General features: G+C 38.4%; 2 protein-coding genes across 2 annotated transcripts in view; both read right to left on the reverse strand.

Moving 5' to 3' along the window:
* Positions 1 to 19,782, reverse strand: part of LOC109405351 (solute carrier family 53 member 1-like) — a 553,430-nt gene that overhangs the window by 465,402 nt on the left and 68,246 nt on the right. The gene's annotated exons all lie outside the window — the stretch shown is intronic.
* LOC134288753 (uncharacterized protein K02A2.6-like) lies at positions 1,454 to 18,702 on the reverse strand. The gene is made up of 4 exons (XM_062854611.1): positions 18,598 to 18,702; positions 15,868 to 17,471; positions 15,141 to 15,708; positions 1,454 to 1,564 (listed from the first exon to the last, which is right to left on the reverse strand). Exons 1-4 carry the CDS (start codon positions 18,700 to 18,702, stop codon positions 1,454 to 1,456), a joined length of 2,388 nt encoding a protein of 795 aa, XP_062710595.1.

The raw sequence follows: 19,782 nt of genomic DNA on the forward strand, positions 1-19,782 counted from the left end.
TCATGCGATGGCTTTGTAGCCATTTGTGTACACATGAATCTCTAAAACAAAGTTATGAAAAAGAGTGCACGAAATTAGGGACCCATACAAATTGTGGGTTCCTAATTTCGCCAACAACAAAAATGTTGAAACAAAATAAGAAAATAACATTTTTAAGTAATTTTATTGCGTATCATAATAAAACATATTGAATTGAAATAATCAAACATAAATTGGAATATTTACCTTTGATAGAGATCGAAATATTTGTTCACTTCTGTGAGTGTTGATTTTCTCGTATCTCTGAATATGGCATCTGCTATTTGTATACATTTGCAATTTATTTTTCAATCTTTCACATAAATCAAATTTTTCATTTCTTTTTTTGTGAATTGTATTGAGATCAAATGCAGTTTTGAGGTTATAGCTAATTTTGGATCATTATGCTGTTAATTAGATAATAATGCTCTCAGATGTCAGAAGTTAACGAAGTTTGGGCCCGCACGAAATTAGGGCACCCCACGGTAGCACAAAAAGTAATCAAAAATACCATTATTTAATACTTTTACATTAAACTAAAGATGTTCAGATACTGTGTCCTTAAGTGATCATCATTAAAATATTTTGTCCTAGGAGGGAGGGGGAACGGAGGGGTTCTTGAATTCGTTCGCGTTTCATACTACCGTGTGAACAATTCAAAATATCTTCAGAAGGGATTTTTCAGTGGCCATCCTGTAAAACGTGGCTCGGATCAAATGTATTAAAGCTTCCCGGTGAATGAAGTAACCGTTACTGGTAGGACAATAAGGGGTCATTAAAAAATGACGTCCATCGTTTAGGAAGGGGGGGGGTTCTGAGAAAATGTGATACTCCATGTATTAGGTAAGCGATAAAGCGTGACAAGAGAGGGCAGGGGGTCTAAAAATCCTCGAAAATGGCGGACGTAACATTTGAATCGTCCCTAAAATCAAGTATTAGATTTAATAAAATCAGCTTGATCGTAGACAAAATATGCGAAATTTTGTATTTATTTAAATTTTGAAGCTCTTCCCACGCGTATATCATGTTATTATTCGTCATAATGAAAACTATGCACTGAACGATTGAAAATCAATAGCAACGCACATAAATTACATCATGATTGAATCGGAAAAGATTCAATAACGCGGCACTTATTTTCCAAGTGTAAAAGCAACTGGTCACGATCTAAGTGCAGAACTTTTAAATTTAATATGGTATTTATTCTGAGTGCATACAACATATTGATTGATGCACCAAGCGATAAGAAGAAGCAGTTTTGACATCCAAGCGGTGTGCCGTTTACATCCATCGACCAATCAGCGACGAGGATCTCATCGACGGCACACCGCTTGGATGTCAAAACTTCTTCTTCTTTTTGCTTGATGCATCAATCAATTATAGTAACTTCAGTGCCAAAATAGTCAAACCGGTTTTGTACAAAGCACAAATCACATCAAACATTAACCAGCCGTCGCAAACGGTTGATGGTGTGGGCACGTTTCTTGTCGTTTCGGCCGATGCTTTCGTTGTCGAGCACGTGGTTGTATCCGATGTCGGTGAGGTCCTGTCGAGATCAAGAATATAATAATAAGTAAATATAAAATTTAGTTAGGTATATAGTTGTAATGAAATGAAATCTTGCTAAAAAAAACTTATTAATTTACATACAAAGGTAAAACAGACTACCCATCGTACAATTCCTATACATTTCCTTGAAGATTTCTCCAGGGATTCCTAGAGATGTTCTTCAGGAACTCATCCTGGAGTTTTCCTTGGGTCAGGAGTTTCAGAAAAAAAACCTCTAGCGTTGATAGCGCCTTTCTCGTGCCTTCAAAACCCAATTTTACCAAAACTCAAGTGACATGTTGATGAATATACACTTGACTTTTCATACGTATAACAAAAATCTATTTCATGGCGCCAGAAACCATATCGGTCATCTGGAAATGCGGGTCGCCATTTTTGGACTGCAGACTTCTTCCCCATGCCAAATGTACCCATAGTGCATGGTTTTAGAGAATACAACTTCATTAAACAGCCGCCATCTTGGATTCCCGATCGCCATCTTGAATATTCTGGTCGCCATTTTTTTCTCCATACCAACTATACCCGTATTGCATGGTGTATGTATGCTTAAAACTTCATTAAACAGCCGCCAATTTGAATATGGAGCCACCATCTTGGATTTCAGACCGCCATCTTGGTTATTGTGGTCACTATTTTTGGACTTCAGACATCTTCCCCAAACAAAATAATCCCATATTACATAGTTTTAGAGCATGAAACCATGTCAACCAGCCGCCATCTTGAATGTTGAATCACACATCTTGGATTATAGGCCGCCATCTTGAATTTATTATTATTATCTTTATTAACGAGATTTTCAGCCCAGGGCTGGTTCATCTCGGCCATCTTTAATATTCTGGTCGCCATTTTTTGTACTCCGGGCATCTTCCTCATACCAAATATACCCCATATTGCATGGTTTTAGAGCTTAAAACTATTAAACGGCCGCTATCTTGATTTAGGAGCCGCCATTTTGGATTTTGAACCGTCATCTTGTATATTTTCGTCGTCATTTTTCGACTCCAGACTTCTTCATACAAAATGTATGGTTTTAGAGCATGAAACTCCATCAAACAGCCGCCATCTTGAATCAAGAGCTATCATCTTGGATTTTAGACCGCCATCTTGCATATTCTGGTCGTCAATTTGGTTTGGAGCCTAAAACTCCATCAAACAGCCGCCATCTTGAATGTTGATTCGACATCCTGGATTTTAGACCGCCATCTTGGATATTCTGGTCGCCTTTTTTGGACTCCGGCCATCTTCCGCATACCAAATATACCCACAATGTATGGTTTTAGAGCCTAAAGCTCTATTAAACAGCCGGCATCTTGAATTTTAAGCCGCCATCTTGAACATTAGGTTGCCATCTTGAATTTTGGGTCGACGTCGTGGAATTTCTGGTCTCTTGTATTCATTTCCGCACAAAATTCGTCAACCAGCCAAAGGGTTACAAAAAGTCGGCGCAGTTTGATGTGTCGCATGATGGAGCTTGGTTCAGTTTAATATAGGCACGGTCAGTTCTACCGGTGCTGGTTCGGATCCCTGAAATGGCCATAACTTCGGAACGCCTTGACCGATCCGGAACATTTTTTATAGCAAACAATGCGGAAAAAAAACCGGTTCGATTCCGAAGAATCGGTCAAAGGGAAGTGCCTTAAAATAGAGTGACCTTTTTTGTACACAGACATACATATACACATACACCATCTCGATTCGTCGAACTTAGTTGATTGGTATATGTGACTCAATCCTCCGAACCTTCTAACGAAAATTCTTTTTTTGAATGAACATATAGCCTTTCAGTACACTTTGATGTATGAGAGAGGCAAAAAGGATTCAGTCCACGGGTTTTTTTCAGAAATTCATTTTCGAATTCCTTTGGAAATTCTGTAGGAAATTCCTTCAAGGATTGCTGCAGAAGTTCGTGCATGTATTCCTTTATATATTTACTCGAACATTTCCGAAGGAATTCTTCCAAAAATATTATCAGAATTTCGTTCAAGAATTTTTCTTTAGTATATCTCCAGGAGTTCCTTCAGGAATTTCTCAAGAAATTCTCCTAGGATTTTTTTCAGAGGTTTCTTCAGGAATTCATTTCAAGATTTCTTTGAGATTCTTTAAGAAATTCGTCTAGGGGTTAGGAAACTTTCCAAGAAACTATTGTTGGGATTTCTGCAAAGGTTTCTATAGACATTACTCCGTATATTCAGGGATAAAAAATAAACAAAAAAAAAATAAATAAATAAAATACTTCCAGGCTTATTTTAAATTCCTCCAGAACCAGAGAAATTTTCTTAAGAGATTCATCTGGAAGTTACTCAGGTGTTCCTTCAGGGATTGCCCAAGATGAGATTGTCTCATCATTTTGTACAGAAATTACCCCAGAATCTATTTTTTGGAGTTTTTCAAGAAATACCTGCAGTACAGTCAGTTTTGCCTGGTATTCTTTAAAAGATAAGGCTGACACAAATTTCGATTTTCTCTTATGTCACCGCTCCCTCGGAAAATTTTGGTCGGAATTCAACATTTTGAGGGGGGGGGCACACATAAAATGTTCAAGAAATTAAAAAAAAAATCAAGGTGTAATTGGAGTTTCCCAGAAAATTTCTTAATAAATCCGATGAGTTTACCGATTATGCCTAATTGTTTGAATATTTTTCCATCGAATACATTCATTATTAATCATCCTTCCCCTTGACAAGTCAACGAGCACTGTGACAAAAGAAGAAAATGAGATTTGTTCCGGCCTAACTTTTAAAACATATTTCTGTTTTTCGCGAAATTCTCTAAAGAATTTCTCAAGGATTTTTTTGTCCCTGCGGGAATTTCTTCAAAAACTTTTCTAGATTGTATGAAAAATTCTTCCACAAGTAGGGTCTGGGACCATTTGGGCAGGAGCACCTATTTTGGGCACTTGTTGCTGTAGCTCAGTCAATTCACAGCCAATAGGCTCCTAAAGTCCTATCGGGATTGTTGTTTTAAACCAAGAGTACATATTTACTCATTTTTTGACGTTTTTATTAACCATAGTTGAAAATATATAATTTTTATTTTTTTAACCTTTTGTCGCGTCCCTACAGCCTCTAACACATACTTTGAGTGATTTTTTTCACCGTGTATGTCAGATAGGAACATTTTTGAAATCCCATAGCATAGCATAGCATAGCATAGCATAGCATAGCATAGCATGAATACTTGCACAAATCTTGGATGGAGTTGCAAAGTTGAATTTCCATTGACATTGCTGATGTCGCTACTATCTACAATGTCATAGATTCACTCAGCTCCACACACCTGGCCAAGTCCTTGCAAGCATTTATAAATCCCTTCATCAACTTAGAAAGAGCCCAGAACTGAAGCATCTTCCAATAGATGAAAGGATGTTGAAAATAGCGAATTTTCAACTTATATGTAGTTATCAAATAAATATACTGAAGTAGAATTATTTATAAATAAATAAATAATATTGGAAAGATCTCACCAATTATTATGGGGTTTTTGTGGTTCAATGCCGATCATCTAATTGTCTTGATTAATGTTCTTCTCTGTAAAGAACAACACAATACTCAGCAAAGAACAACACTCGATAGGAACATTTTTGAAATCCCAGTGCGAAAAATGTCGAGCTCAGTCACACAAGGTTGACCTCAAATGTCAAAGTAGAACTATTTACCATTTTACTAATTTCGAATTTTCTCATTATTCCTTTGTTTTTCAAGTTCGAGAAAAGTACAATTCCGATTAGAATACCATGCTTGATCGTATTATTCAATATAAGCGAGATTTCGTCTTTAATTGGGTTTTTAAATTTGGGTTTTTAAATTAAGAAAAATGTATCGATTTCATGATTTTATACAAAAGAGCACCTTTTTCTGAGCCACTATGATTTTTTTCAGATATTTAGAACTTTATTTTGGTACCTAAAATCAATTTCAAAGTGATATTTTGAAATCATCTTTTGACAGCTGGGTAACTGTTTGACAGCTCCACTCAGTACAAAATGCGACGAGGGGTGATTCGACAAATTGCTCCCATACAAACTTCAAATTGATTTTTAAATAGGTTCCCGGGCATCAAAATTCATAAAAATTTGGATTTCGGCTCAGTTTCGCATGCAGATTCAGAATATGGAATAATCTCAACACCGCTAAAGAAGCCAATTTAAGGACCCTATTGACGTGATTTTTGGAATACGGTAAGATACGCACATTGTCTAGCCATGTACAAAATTTCAAATCAATTGGTTCGAAAATGAATGAGTAATAGAAGCAAGTGCCCAAAATAGGTGCTCCTGCCCAAATGGTCCCAGACTCTATCTCCAGGAATTCTTCCAAACATTCCTCCAGAAAATCCCGCAGGAATGCCTCAGAAACTTATCGAGTAATCTATCAAATAATTCCACCAGAACCTTTGTCTGCAATTTCTATTGGAATTGTTGCAAATTTTTTTGAACAGATTTCTTAAAAAAACCTCCACGGTTTCCTGAGTTTCTGCTCGGTTCCTCCAAAATTTTCTCAATGATTTCTAGGAATTAAGGATGCTACCTAAGATTTTTTCAGGTTTTCTCCCAGGCATGGAACCAGGATATCCTCATGAAATAACTTCAGAAATGGCTTCTGGAATTTTCATCCAGGAATCCTTTTAGAAAATTTTCAAGAACTTCTTCTAGGAATCTTCAAAGGTATCACCTTTTTCCATCAGACAACTTCTTGGAGGATTTTTTGGAATCATTTCCAAGAAATCCTCTAGGATTTTTAAAGAGTTTTTTAGAGAAATTTCTGAAAAACTCTGTGGAATAACTTTTGAAGAAATCTCTTGATGAAATTTGTAAATAAATTCATAAACTTCCGGAGAAGTCTGTGGCGAATCTCTAAAAGAATTTAAGGAAAAAAAATAAACCCTAAATAACAGGTATTTCTGAAACAATTCCTGAAAGAATTTCAGAAGAATCTTCAGTAGAATCCCTTAAGAAATCACATAAGTACTTTTGAATGAATCTCTTGAGGAATTTCTAAAGAAATTCCATGGAAATTCTCGAAGGAGTCTCATGTAAACAATTCTTGGGAATCTTTTGGTGGAATGAAAAAAATGAATTGAGAATATTTGGGAAAACTTCTGAAGAAATCTTTTAAAAACAGTCTTGGAGGAGTTTCTGAAAGTATTTCTGGAGCAGTTTGTAGACGTAATTCCTTCCCTAGGCTCTTGAGATATTTCTAAAATAATTTCTGTAATAATGCTTGGAAAATATTTCTGAATAAATTTCTTTAGGAACCCTTGGAAAATTTCTTATACATAACGCTAGAGGAAATGCCGGAAACATTTCTAGGAAAATACATAGAGGAACATCTGGAGGAAATCCTGAAAAGATCTCTGTATAAACTCTTACAGGAATATCTGGAGGAATTGCTGCGTGAATCCCTTGAAATAATAATGCAAGAATCTTTGAAGAAATTGCTATAAGCATTTCTGCGATTATTTGAAGTGGTATCCCTGTCTAGATCTAATCCTGAACAAATCTCTGGTGAACTTATTGAAAAAATACTTGTTCGAATTTCTGAAGGAAGCTCTGGAAGATTTTCTGTCAAATGCACTGGAGGAAATATTGAATAAAATTTTGAAAGAATTGTTTTGAAGGAATCCCTGGAGATATTTTCGAAGGATTTTCAATGTGATGATCCCTGGTTGAGTTTTAGAATTGAACCTACGGAAATCTATCCAGGAGTAAGTCGCTCTGGCCTGCCGTACAGCATGCACAGTGTCTCCACCAGTGCTGAAAATGTTATTTCGACATTTCTAAATTCAACCACATCCAGCTCATTTTAAGAGCTCAACTTGCGAATATGGTATATGAAAAACTTGTGCGACGAGACCAGTTCTACAAAAAAAGTCACGGAAAAATCGATCTTTTTCGAATATTCAAGATAAATCAGGAAAAACATTTCAATAGGTCCTATCTGCTTTTGAGAGGTTCTCTTTGTTCACTTTCTCTTTCAATTATTGCAATGTAATGGTACACTTTTCAACTATTTTTGCAGTACAAATCAAAAGACGATTGTTTTGACCATCGTTCAATGCAAGGAGACAATCATAAAACAAATAAACAGCTGAAATATTAATGAAAGAGAGGGAAACCAAAGAGAGCCTCTCTTCTGCAGATAGGACCTTTAGATATGTTTGACCTGAAATGTCACGAACTACCTTCGAAAAATGCCAATGATATTCATGATATTCATGATATCCATTGGCATTTTTCGAAGGTAGTCCGTGACATTTACCTTAAATATTAAAAAAGAGCGGTTTTCCGTGACATTCTTGTAGTACTAGTTTTGCAAATACCATATTCTCCAGTTACGCTTCTTAAATGAGCTAGATGTGGTTGAATTTAGAGATGCCGAAATGACATTTTCAACACTGGTCTTCACAAACTTTGGGACGGTTTTCGGCAGAAACTCGATATTAACAAAACTTTCAACATCAGAGTTCAAAAACTGAAAAATTTTTGCGAGAAAGTACATGAAGATTCTGGGTTACAGTTACAGTTTGAACTTTTGAATTTTTTTTTTATCCAGCGATAGCAGTCCCAGCATTTTTTTTTAATTTTTGATGAAAAATATTCGAATATTTGGTTGATTTTTATGCACAGTTAGGTAGTATTATTTTACAGATCGGTGAATTACATAGAGAGTGACAAGAGTACAATTACAAAAATAGTAGACGAAACTGTCTCAATTTCATGAAAGGGTAGAAAGCTACTGGCAGGCGGTTCAAACGAATAAGCTCGTGAACTAAATTCATCCAACAAGTTAATTAATGTTGACAGAGAAGCATCCGAGATACTAAATGAAGTAGCACGCTAATAAGGACAAAATTGGACAAGCAGAAGCTAGATTGGTGAGCATTTTCAGGCACTCTAAGGGTAATAATAACATCTAAAAATTGTAGAGTTCACGTCATGCTTGTCAGGCATCAAAACTATAATAAACGATTTGTGTTTCAGTTGTGTACGAAGTTTGAACCACCTTAATTCTAATTTTAAAAGCAATTGAGAGAAGAAATATTAAAATCATTTTTGCAAGCTAGATTTAATTATCAGGTTTCATTTGAAGACTGCACAAAAAATGTTATGAGTTTGCCCCACTTCTAAGAAGCTCACAACGTTGAAAAATATGCTTGGTAGAAGAAACGAGTGCTTAGGTCTCCCATCTACTCAGCCTAGAAAATCATTACATATCATGTATTTTCTTGAAAATGAGTAAAACTCCTCGGACTTGTTAAGAAACATTTTGCCAAATTTAGGCCAAAATAAGAACATGTCCTGCTAAATCAGGACGGATGGTGATTAGGTTGTCCCAAAATTTGCACATAGTCGAAAAGCTTGGGGGCTCACCCTGCAAATTATAGCTAAGGGTGTTAGAAACAAACTTTTGTATGACGGCAACTTTCAAAAATGACGTTTAGAGGTCGCCCCGGCGAGATTTTTGAAAAATGGCCATTTTTCGTAATAAATTTCATACAAATATTTTTTACCATACAATAATTGGCAATACCCACTATTTTTATATTTTTTACAGCTTGATATGGATCCAAACTTCATGGGAAAAATAATTAACGACATGTTTTGCAGGTAACTTTTTAATACTGAATTTTTGAATTTACTAAAATTTCTAATTTTTTGATATACTTTGCATTTTACCCATCATAAAAAGTATCTGCACCTAATGCTAATTTAAAACAATTTTCATAAAAAGATAGGAAATTTTATGAGGAAAAACTTTGCCGAAGACAGCATGGCGTTTTTTCTATCCGTTTTAGAGTTATTCACGATTTACTATTTGGTGAAATCTGGATTTTTAGGTATTTAAAAAAAAATCACAAAAGAACTGCCCAAAAACACATACAAAGTAAAAAATTACGCATGCTCAACAAGTTTTTGTCTTGATTGTGTTTAGGATTTGTGGTAGCATCATTCATTGAATTTTTCTTTCCGTTGACAAATCCATTTTCTTTGATCTAGAAAGGCGCATACTAGCGAGAAACTTTATCATAAGGTACCATTTTGAGATGCCTCAGTAGGCCATGGCATTTATAACGGTTATGTACTGACAAATGGTTTATACGAGCATAATACACATTCAAACGCACGGCACATTTTCTATATCATTTAGAAGGTGATACATTCCGCAAAACATGTCGATCTTGTTTTTCAATGATGTTGCTTAAATCGTTCAAAGACATGAATAAAACGTTCTAGTAGTACCTATAATTTTGGTCAACAGATAGGACGATAAAAATGACGTCACTTGTTTACGTCCAAAACTGTTGTTTACCAATAATAGCCTACCTTGTCTTTTTGTATGCCGTGTATGTGTTTTGGTAATCAAATTGTTCTAACCTTGGATAACATTACGTTAACTCACTGGTTCATCTCATCCCACCCGTTTCAATTTGCCTCGGTGTATCTTATTTTCGGTGTTGATAAGATAGTTCAAATCAGTAGATGTAAAAAAAAGACATGCCCTGCTTTTCAGAATGTCTTGAATTGGAACTTAGTATCTAAAAATTGGTATTCTTACGTAAGATGTACGTAATCGCGATTTGAATTTGGCATGGATCAACGTATTCGCCTTTATTCACTTTGCCACTGTTTCCTGGGCTGTTTCACTGGTCCAGGACTCATAAGACTTCATGTAGAAAAATAATTGAGAATATCGACAGGAAAGTAAGATAAACGCGAAAATATGGCTCAACATTTTGTAGAGAATATCTTAAAAAAATCAATGGGCTGTACGAAGCTTGTCAAGAGAACAAGCTTTTCAAGAAATCTTTGCTAGTTAATTTCCATAAGAAGGGATTGAATAACAAAAAATAAAAATCAAATAATGATGTCACCATAATTTCATAACACAATCGAAACAAAAACTTGTTGAGCATATGTGATTTTTTACTTTGTATGTGTTTTTGGGAAGTTCTTATGTGAGATTTTTAGAAAAATACCTAAAAATTCAAATTTCAACAAATAGTAAATTGTGAATAACTGTAAAACGGATAGAAAAAACGCCATGCTGTCATCGGCAAAGTTTTTCCTCATAAAATTTCCTATCTTTTTATGAAAATTGTTTTAAATTAGCATTAGGTTCAGATACTTTTTATGATGGGAAAAAGGCAAAGTATATCAAAAAATGAGAAATTTTAGTAAATTCAAAAATTCAGTATTAAAAATTTACCTACAAAACATGTCGTTAATTATTTTTCCCAAGAAGTTTGGATCCATATCAAGCTGTAAAAAATATAAAAATAGTGGGTATTGCCAATTTTTGCACGGTAAAAAATATTTGTATGAAATTTATTACGAAAAATGGCCATTTTTCAAAAATCTCGCCGGGGCGACCTCTAAACGTCATTTTTGAAAGTTGCCGTCATACAAAAGTTTGTTTCTAACACCATTAGCTATCATTTGCAGGGTGAGCCCCCAAGTTTTTTGACCATGTGCTATTTTGGGACAACCTAATGGTGATCCTACAAGTGCTTCGTATTCTACAAACAAAAAAAAATCGTTACGTATTCGTTAACAAAAAAATAAAATAATAAAAGCTTTGATCATGATTTCACCTTACTATGCCTCTTTCCAAATTAATGTCCCGCGTTGGAGCTCTGATCATCTGGTCACTTTATAATATGTAAATGGTTCATAAGTCATGTATTCACGTGCAATATTCATTTACTGAAAGTGCGCAAAAATTAGGAACACAGCGCAAATAATGGCTCCAAACATTGCGCCATGCATTGCGCACCCCTATTTTCTCATTAAAATGAAAAATTTAACACGAACTGTGATTGATATTACTAGAATAGCATCTATTCTGTCAATTATTTGCAAAATTATTTATCGTTGTACAGTTTTATCGAGGAAAATGTTGATTCTTAGTAGATTTAATTCTTGGCGCCCGTGTTAAGGCGATGGAAATTTTGACGTTTTTGTGTGTTTTTTTGTTCATTAATCAACATAAACAAAGATTTTATAACAATTAAATATTCCTAAAATAATGTTTATGTTTACACAATGCTAGTGCAATGATTAAACTGTGTAAAATATTGACATTTAGTTATTTTTTTCGTTATTTTGCAAAAATGAGCAAAGTTTGGACCTGCGCAAAGTTAGGTGCACACACGGTACCATCAGGGTACCAGATTCCGCTCATCTAAGGCCAGTTTTGCAGAAAAACATCATCTGTTAAATGACTGGTAAGCCAATTTGTAATGTTTTTGCATTTTAAGTTAGTTTAATCTAAGTACAATCAGATACAAAACAAGACTTATGTAGAACTTTTCATAAAAGTATGATTTTATTACAATTTGTGTGACACCAAAGTGGTCCTAATTCCGCTCACGGACAAATGTATGCCATCTTTTAAATAGACTTTTGCGGAAAAGTGAATTATTTTTGCAACTCTTTTGTTTTTACAATTATTTTTTCCTGTTCAGCGGGAGTGTATAATAGTGATTGAATACACTGTGTACTAAAATCGACAGTTTTTACAATTTTCACGTATTTTTTTGCGTGAGCGGTTATTGGAACACATAAAATTTCCTACAGCTTTTTTGGGTCCAATAGCCGCTCAAAAAATTCTACTGTTTTGTTTTTAAAATTTATGTTATTTGGTAAATATTGCATAAAATGGCTTTGCTCTCATTTAATTTATATTGTCCAAGAAAATAAGCGACGAAAAGGGGGTATTTATGCGTGAAAACTTGATTTTTGCAACAGTGAGCGGCTATTGGGTCATGAGCGGCTACTGGTACACTGACGGTACGTCGTTTTCAAAATTTGTTACTGAAATCCTTGAAATTAAATATATACAATATGCAGGATTTTCGGAAGATTAGTAGTAATGTCGGTGTAACTCAGGACGCACTTGCGTGGACGCGCCGCCCGTGTGCATCTCCTTACTTACAGTCCTGGGTACCCACGGTGGTGCAGATGGCCGAATTGAAAGATTTCCATCCTGGGCGATTGCCAGCCATCGCCTTGACCTGTGGCCAGGTCAAATTTCTGTCAACTTGCTTGAGTTCGTTGTTGAGGCTGCGCCGCCATGAGCCTCTGGGTCTGAGTCTGCAGCGATGTCCTGCCGGATTCCAGTCTAACGCTTGTTTGCAGATTTCGTTTCCGCCCCTGCGTAGAGTGTGGCCAACCCACCTCCACTTTCGCTCCCGAATTTCTAACGGCTTTTGATGACATCGACGATGGAGTTCCACGTTGGAGATCCAATTGTGAGGCCACCATTCACGAATTATATAACGCAGGCATCTATTGGTGAAGACCTGCACTGCCCCTCTTTGCATGTCAGTCCCATGTCGGCGAATCATATTTTTGTCTCTCACGAGGTCATCGTAAAACAGGGTGGGGTGACTGATATTAGGGGTATTCACTAAACAGATTAAATCACTGCGTAAGGCATGATTATCTGATTAACCCCGTAACGTGGGTGATCACCTTAGAATGGTGCGTTGCGGTGTAAGATCTACCAAATCAAATTTTGATCTTGATATTTACCGTATTTACATATAAATATTCCAAGATCAACGTTTGATGCATTTTTTTTGTGTTTTGTAGTTTATTTTGTTTTAATGTACTGTTTGTGGAAACGGAACTCTTTCAGTCAGATTATTATCAATACTTCACCGTATAACTCACAAACTATATAACTTTATTTCAACCTCGTCTCACGCGGCACGTCCGCTCGTGTCGTACACTACAACTCTTCTGCTCTCCTACCGCGATCCCATTTTCCGTCTCGTCCCTCATGTGCTACACTTGTACAAATGTTTGTTTGTAAATCATTAGATGCCACACTCCCCCCTTACTTATCGTTGCATTCTATCGCTGTGACGTAGTCTCGCAAGTAGCTGGGTTGCTTTTGTTCTCTCCTTTCGCGGGGTCTTGTTGCTTCGTTTGACGGCACCAACGATTCCGTAATGTCGCTTGAAAGCTCTTCAAATGACGTGTCATCTTCGTGTGGTTCTGCTCCTCTATTGACTTGCTTCAGGTGTGTTACATTTCTGTGGTATTTCTTTCCTGTTTCCAAAGATTTAAGCTCTGCATCCGTACCCGACCGCTTGACTATTTCGAACTGTTCGTGGCCGAAATTGCTAGAAAGTTTGTTATCCTTTGCTATCCTCTTGGCCACCACAATGTCCCCTTCTTTCAAATCATTAGACTTCGCGCGTCGTCTCTTATCTTCTGATTCTGCCGTTGTCACCTTTTTCTCCCAATCACGATCTCGAATACTTTCTGTCAGCAGATCCGTTGACTCTTGTACGCTAGGCAATTTGTCCCTCAGTATTCGTCCAAACATCAATGCCGATGGTGCTACGCCTGTGACTGAATGAGGCGTTGAATTGTACATGAGTAAGAAGTTCCTCAAATCCCACTTCCAGTCAGATGAATTTAACTCTTCACTAATTCGGAGCCGCTTGAGGATTGTGTTATTCATCCTCTCAACCTCCCCATTAGCTTGCGGCCAGTAAGGTGTGGTTTTCTGCTGCACAATACCATATTCCCTGCAAAACTTCCTGAGGGATTCGCTGGTGAATTGCGGACCATTATCTGACCGCATCACTTCCGGGATGCCAAAACGACTAAATGTTTCGAAAAGGGCCTTGATCGTGAGGTCCGCTGTGATTTGTTTCATCACTATTACCTCAGCGAAACGGCTGAAGTAATCGACCATTACCAACAAGTTGTGACCACTTGGAAGCGGTCCCAGAAAGTCTATCGCCACATCTGACCATGCCCTTGTTGGCATCCTTGATCGCAGCATCGGTTCCGGGGGTCCTGTTGCTGACACTATCGTACAAGCGTTGCAATCCTTCACACATTTCTCAACTTGCTCATCGATTTTCGGCCACCAGACTTTTTGCCGTAGTCTTCTCTTCATGACACTCATTCCCGGATGTCCATCGTGAGCGCATTGAATTACTCTATGTTGTAGTTTCTCTGGAATTATTAGCCGATCTCCCCTCATGACGACATCCTCCATGACGTGTAATTCTGATTTGAATTGCTTGTATCCCTTAACTTTTTCATCCCAATTGTCTGTGGCCAGGGCATTGAAAAGTTCTTGGAGGACTGCGTCTTCACGAGAAGCCGCCATAACATCTGCCAATCTTACCGCTTCTGGGACCGAGTGCTCGAGCAATTGGTGTACATAAGCTTCGCCCGCTAAGTCAAATGCTTCCGGTGACCTTAGTGATAGCCGAGATAAAGTGTCAGCTAGATTACTAGAGCCGGGCTCATGTATAATCTCGTAATCGTATGACTGTAGGCGGAGCACCCACCGTTCAATACGAGGACAGGGTCGAGACCGCGGATTGAAAAGAAATTTTAATGCCTTGCAATCCGTAATGAGCTGGAACCGTCTTCCTAGCAGGTAAAGACTAAACTTTTCGACCCCCCAGACCAGCGCAAGCGCTTCGCGTTCCGTTTGAAAATATTTCTTTTCAAGTTCTGTCAAAGCTTTGCTTGCAAAAGCAATAATCCTTGTTTCCCCGGAGCCATTTTCTTGTAACAATACCGCCCCCAAGCCATCTGGACTGGCATCCGCTATCAGCTTAGTTGTATCTTCTTTGTTGAAAAACCCCAAGTATCCAATATCCGAAATAGCTTCTTTGATTTCCTTGAACGCTTCGCGATGCTTGTCTTCCCAACGAAACACCGCACCACCTCGAAGTAATTGCCTTAGTGGTTCGGTTTTGGTTGCCAAGTGCAGAATGAAACGACCAACATATGTTACTAGTCCTAAAAAGCTCCTTAGCTCGGACACATTTTTGGGCTCCCGGAAACACCTGATGGCTGCCATTCGATGTTCTGTTGGCCTTATCCCGTTTTTATTCAAAACGTGGCCAAGCACAACAACCTCTTCCACGTTGTAAACACACTTGTCGTGATTTAGGAGTATTCCGTACTCATCCAGACGTTCGCGTAGTGCCTGAAGTCTCTCATTGTGTTCTTTTTCCGTTGCCCCAAAAAGAACTACGTCATCTAGGTACACAATGATCCCCTCCAAACCTGCCAAAATGTTCTCCATGGTTTTCTGGAATATCTCCGGAGCACAGCTGATCCCAAACATGAGCCTCTTGAATCTAGTCATAAATGTAAAATAATAGAATATAGTAATGAAAAATTGATAATTATTGCTTTTATTTATTTCCTTCCAAGTCAAATTAAAACGATAAACTTCAAAATATCTTAGCGCTTAAGTCACCGAACTTATAGACTATACCAATCTAAACAGTATTTACCTGTAAAGTCCGTTCTTCGTCACGAATGTAGTTATTGGCCGTGATTGCTCAGAAATTTCAATCTGATGATAGGCATCTTTGATGTCTATCTTGGAAAAAACCACCGCTCCGCTGACAGATCCCAACAGCTCATCCACCAAGGGTAGTGGATGTGTTTCGCGCAACACTGCCTGGTTAGCTCGTCTCATATCAATACATAAGCGCACATCTCCTGACTCTTTTAGCACCGGGACCATTGGTGAGACCCATGGAGAAGGTCCTCTTACTTTTTCTATAATCCCCTGCGCCAGCAACAGTCTTAGTTTCTCCTCAACTTTGTCCTCAAGTGCATACGGGGCGCGGCGGTACGCTTGTTGCACAGGCTGAACAGACTGATCTATGGGAATTTCCACTACAACGCCCTTGAACTTGGGAAACTCTTTGGCTGGTTCGTTCGAAATGTTACCAATATCAAACCCAACCTTAAGAACCTGTAGACGCTTTGCCGTATCGTCCCCAAGCAGACATTGCTGGCCCTTTTCAGCTACGTAGAATTTTGCCACCGTTTGCTTACCTCCACCTTCGATGGTAGACATGAAACTCCCCAGGATCTTCATTGGTGATTCCGACGCATAACAGGTGAAGTGTTTGTCAATTTGAGTAGTCATGTCCCATACCTTGATGCCTGCCTCTTTCATCTCCTTCCAAGTCTCCTTATCCACGATGTTGGCAGCAGCTCCTGAATCGATTGTCATTGGAATTTCAACGCCACCAACCGCGAACCTGAAGGTATTGTTGCCCATCGCATAAAAAATGAATTCGTCCTTCTTGTCTTCCTGACTATGTCCTTCAATCAACCTTACACGTTTGGCTGGAACTCCAGGTACTGGTCCGGAATTCGGGCGTTTCTGACACTGTCTGGCAAAATGTCCGATATTCCTGCATCTCATACATGCTGCTTGCCTGGCCGGACAGATCTCCGCTCCTTTTACATGCCCTCGTCGTCCACAGGCAAAGCAGACGGGATCAGAACGGAATCCGCTCCGCTGAAAAGGAGCACTGCTGTTCATCTTCGTGGCCTCCCCAACTCTATTCTGCATCGTCTGACCCCAACGATTAGCCACCTGGCTTCTTCTCGGCTGTACTTTACCAGATCCCCAGCTGTTTACTTTCTGAACTTCGTTTCTCCCTCCGAACTCTCTTAGCTTCTTCTCGCTTTCCTCAAGACTTGTGCCCAATGCTTCGACCTCCTCCAAAGTCATATCTCGCTTCAACATTTTCTGTTTCAACTTACTGGACGCACACCTCTCAACGATTTGGTCCAGAATCATCTCATCCGGACTATCGTATTCACAGCGTTTGACTTGAGCTCGAAGTCTCAACAAGAAATCTGAGAAACGCTCTGATGGATTCTGCGATATCTGTCTGAATTGGTGGCGTTCGTAAGTCCGCCGGCGAAATGGTTCGAAATGAGCATCGAGTTTAGCTATGGCAACTTCGTAATACGGTGGGTCTTTCACCACGTGGGGTACATTTGCCGTATCTGGTAAATTATCGTAAATGTCCCTCAAATCGGAGCCGCCCAAATAAAGCAACTTCGATCTTTTATCGTACTGAGATTCGATCTTTTCCGATTCGAAATAAGACTCCAAGTCTCTTTTCCATCTCGACCAAGCCAAAGGAAGTTGTGACGATTCGATAGAAGACTGGAACGGTTTAATTCGGCTATCGTTGCCAGCCCTGTTCCAAAACAAATTAAAATAAATAAAATGTGAATGACTTATGCTGAAATACTTTTAAATAATCGAAACAACAAATGCTTGCAACATTCACATTATTCATGACAGATAATTTCTGATGTTGAATGTTATGTAGAGTTTGATTAATTTAAAACAAGTAATTGGAAGGTAATTTTGTGATTTATGTTTTTCTTTAATCAGTCACGTCATTCCTTATTAACTAAATAAGCTGGTTAAGTAAAACATTATTTTATAGCAGCGAATCCGCTTATCCATGACGATCCCGTCAGCTTTTGACTTAAATATTCTTTTTGGGCGAACCCGCCAACTATCGATTGCTTTGATTCTTCTATCTTATCCTTGACGAACCCGCCAACTTTAAGGTCTTAGCAATTCCGCTATCGGTGAACCCATAAACTTTTTAAATCTGAGCGATCCCGCTATCTATTTCCGGCGAATCCGCCAATCTTTCATGTCTTAGCGATCCCGCTGACTATTTCTCGGCGAACCCGCCAACAACGCTTTTAGCGATACCGCAATATTTTTCTTGGGGATCCCTAAACTTTTTATGTCTGAGCGAACCCGCTATCTATTTCTCGGCGAATCCGCCAACCTTTTATGTCTGAGCGATCCCGCTGACTATTCTCGGTAAACTCGCCAACAACGATTTAATTGATAGTGATACCGCAATCTTTCCTATGGCGAACCCGCCAGCACTTATTTTCATCTTTCCTAATTCGAAGGAACTATTTCACTTTCCAAGTATTTCTGGCAATCAATTTCATAATAAGCGAACCCGCTTTCCTACGACTAATTCATCTTATATCACGTCCGTAATTTTGAGAACCCGCATAATCATGGCAATGGTGACAAAATGCTTCAGGTATACAGTCACTTCTTTCAGCCACCCCTCAAATCACAACGATCACAACTTTTGCCCAAATAAAAGAAAAATCTTGAAATGCATATTCAACTTTATTTCAGTGCACCTATGTACTTTTTGTTAACCTACCTTGCGCCGCCGATGCTCACTCGTGTACCCACTGCCTTTCGAGCCGTCACCAGCTACCACCGCTCGTACCGCTGCTTCTGTATACACTTGCTTGGACACAACCATCGTCACACTTGCAGCCAAGAAATCCCCATCTCAAAACGCTAATTGTAAACGCGGCAAAAAATACGGCTTCGTTCCCGTTATCACCCAGGCAAAACTATCGTTATCACCTCAACTTTTAACTTCCAATTCGTCACTTCTCACCCTTCGGAAACACAAAAAAAAACTGCAATACACCACCACCCGTGGAGACCGACCTGGAACCGAAACGCAACAAAGCAATCTTCTCCTCTCTCACACTCCCGATCGGGGCACAGTTCCCTATGCACAGCCCGCCATGTTTTTTTTTCCATTCGACGCCGATGCAAATTGCGAATGATGCCAGCCATTTGGTTTCGAACGAAATATAAGATTTTGGATACATTTTGCTACTTACATTTTTATCCTCGTTGCCAATGTGGAAACGGAACTCTTTCAGTCAGATTATTATCAATACTTCACCGTATAACTCACAAACTATATAACTTTATTTCAACCTCGTCTCACGCGGCACGTCCGCTCGTGTCGTACACTACAACTCTTCTGCTCTCCTACCGCGATCCCATTTTCCGTCTCGTCCCTCATGTGCTACACTTGTACAAATGTTTGTTTGTAAATCATTAGATGCCACACTGTTAATTAACATTTTATTTCAGCAGGATTCAGGTAAATTTATCATATGATATAAATAATATTGTGAAAATATGTAACTGTGGCGAGCGTATCACTAAATGTAGCTTATTTGACGTACGAAGTTAATATTATTTTATATTTCAGATTATTAACCGAAGACTCTAGTAATTCAAAAAAATGCCATCAAGATATTCTCAAATTAGTTGAAAATCGGAGTTTTCGTTTAGCGAAGTTGGATTTTTCTTCAAATCCGTGCGTCGGAGCTAACTTCGGAAGTGGTGCGCTGTATAGTAAACCTGGTCCGCTATACAGCGCACCATCAAGGAAACCAGGATGAATCGGGCAGACAACCGATTCGAAGAAGTCTAACAATGATGTGCCTGAACGTTGACCAAGCGTATCTTTTGGAGTTAACCCTTCCACTAACAACACCCAAATTTCCGTGACACCTAGGCCTGAGAGATCGTAGAG

This window comes from Aedes albopictus, chromosome 1 (genome assembly GCF_035046485.1).
Source record: "Aedes albopictus strain Foshan chromosome 1, AalbF5, whole genome shotgun sequence".
Lineage (NCBI taxonomy): Eukaryota > Metazoa > Arthropoda > Insecta > Diptera > Culicidae > Aedes > Aedes albopictus.

What these genes read in the sequence shown, in the direction of transcription:
- LOC134288753 (XM_062854611.1), bottom strand. Translation starts at nt 18,702, where the DNA reads ATGGTTGTGTCCAAGCAAGTGTATACAGAAGCAGCGGTACGAGCGGTG. An exon ending in ACGAAGAACGGACTTTACAG is followed by an intron (nt 15,709 to 15,867) that starts GTAAATACTGTT and finishes ATTTATGACTAG; the next exon opens with ATTCAAGAGGCTCATGTTTG. An exon ending in GTCCAGATGGCTTGGGGGCG is followed by an intron (nt 1,565 to 15,140) that starts GTATTGTTACAA and finishes TGATCTCGACAG; the next exon opens with GACCTCACCGACATCGGATA.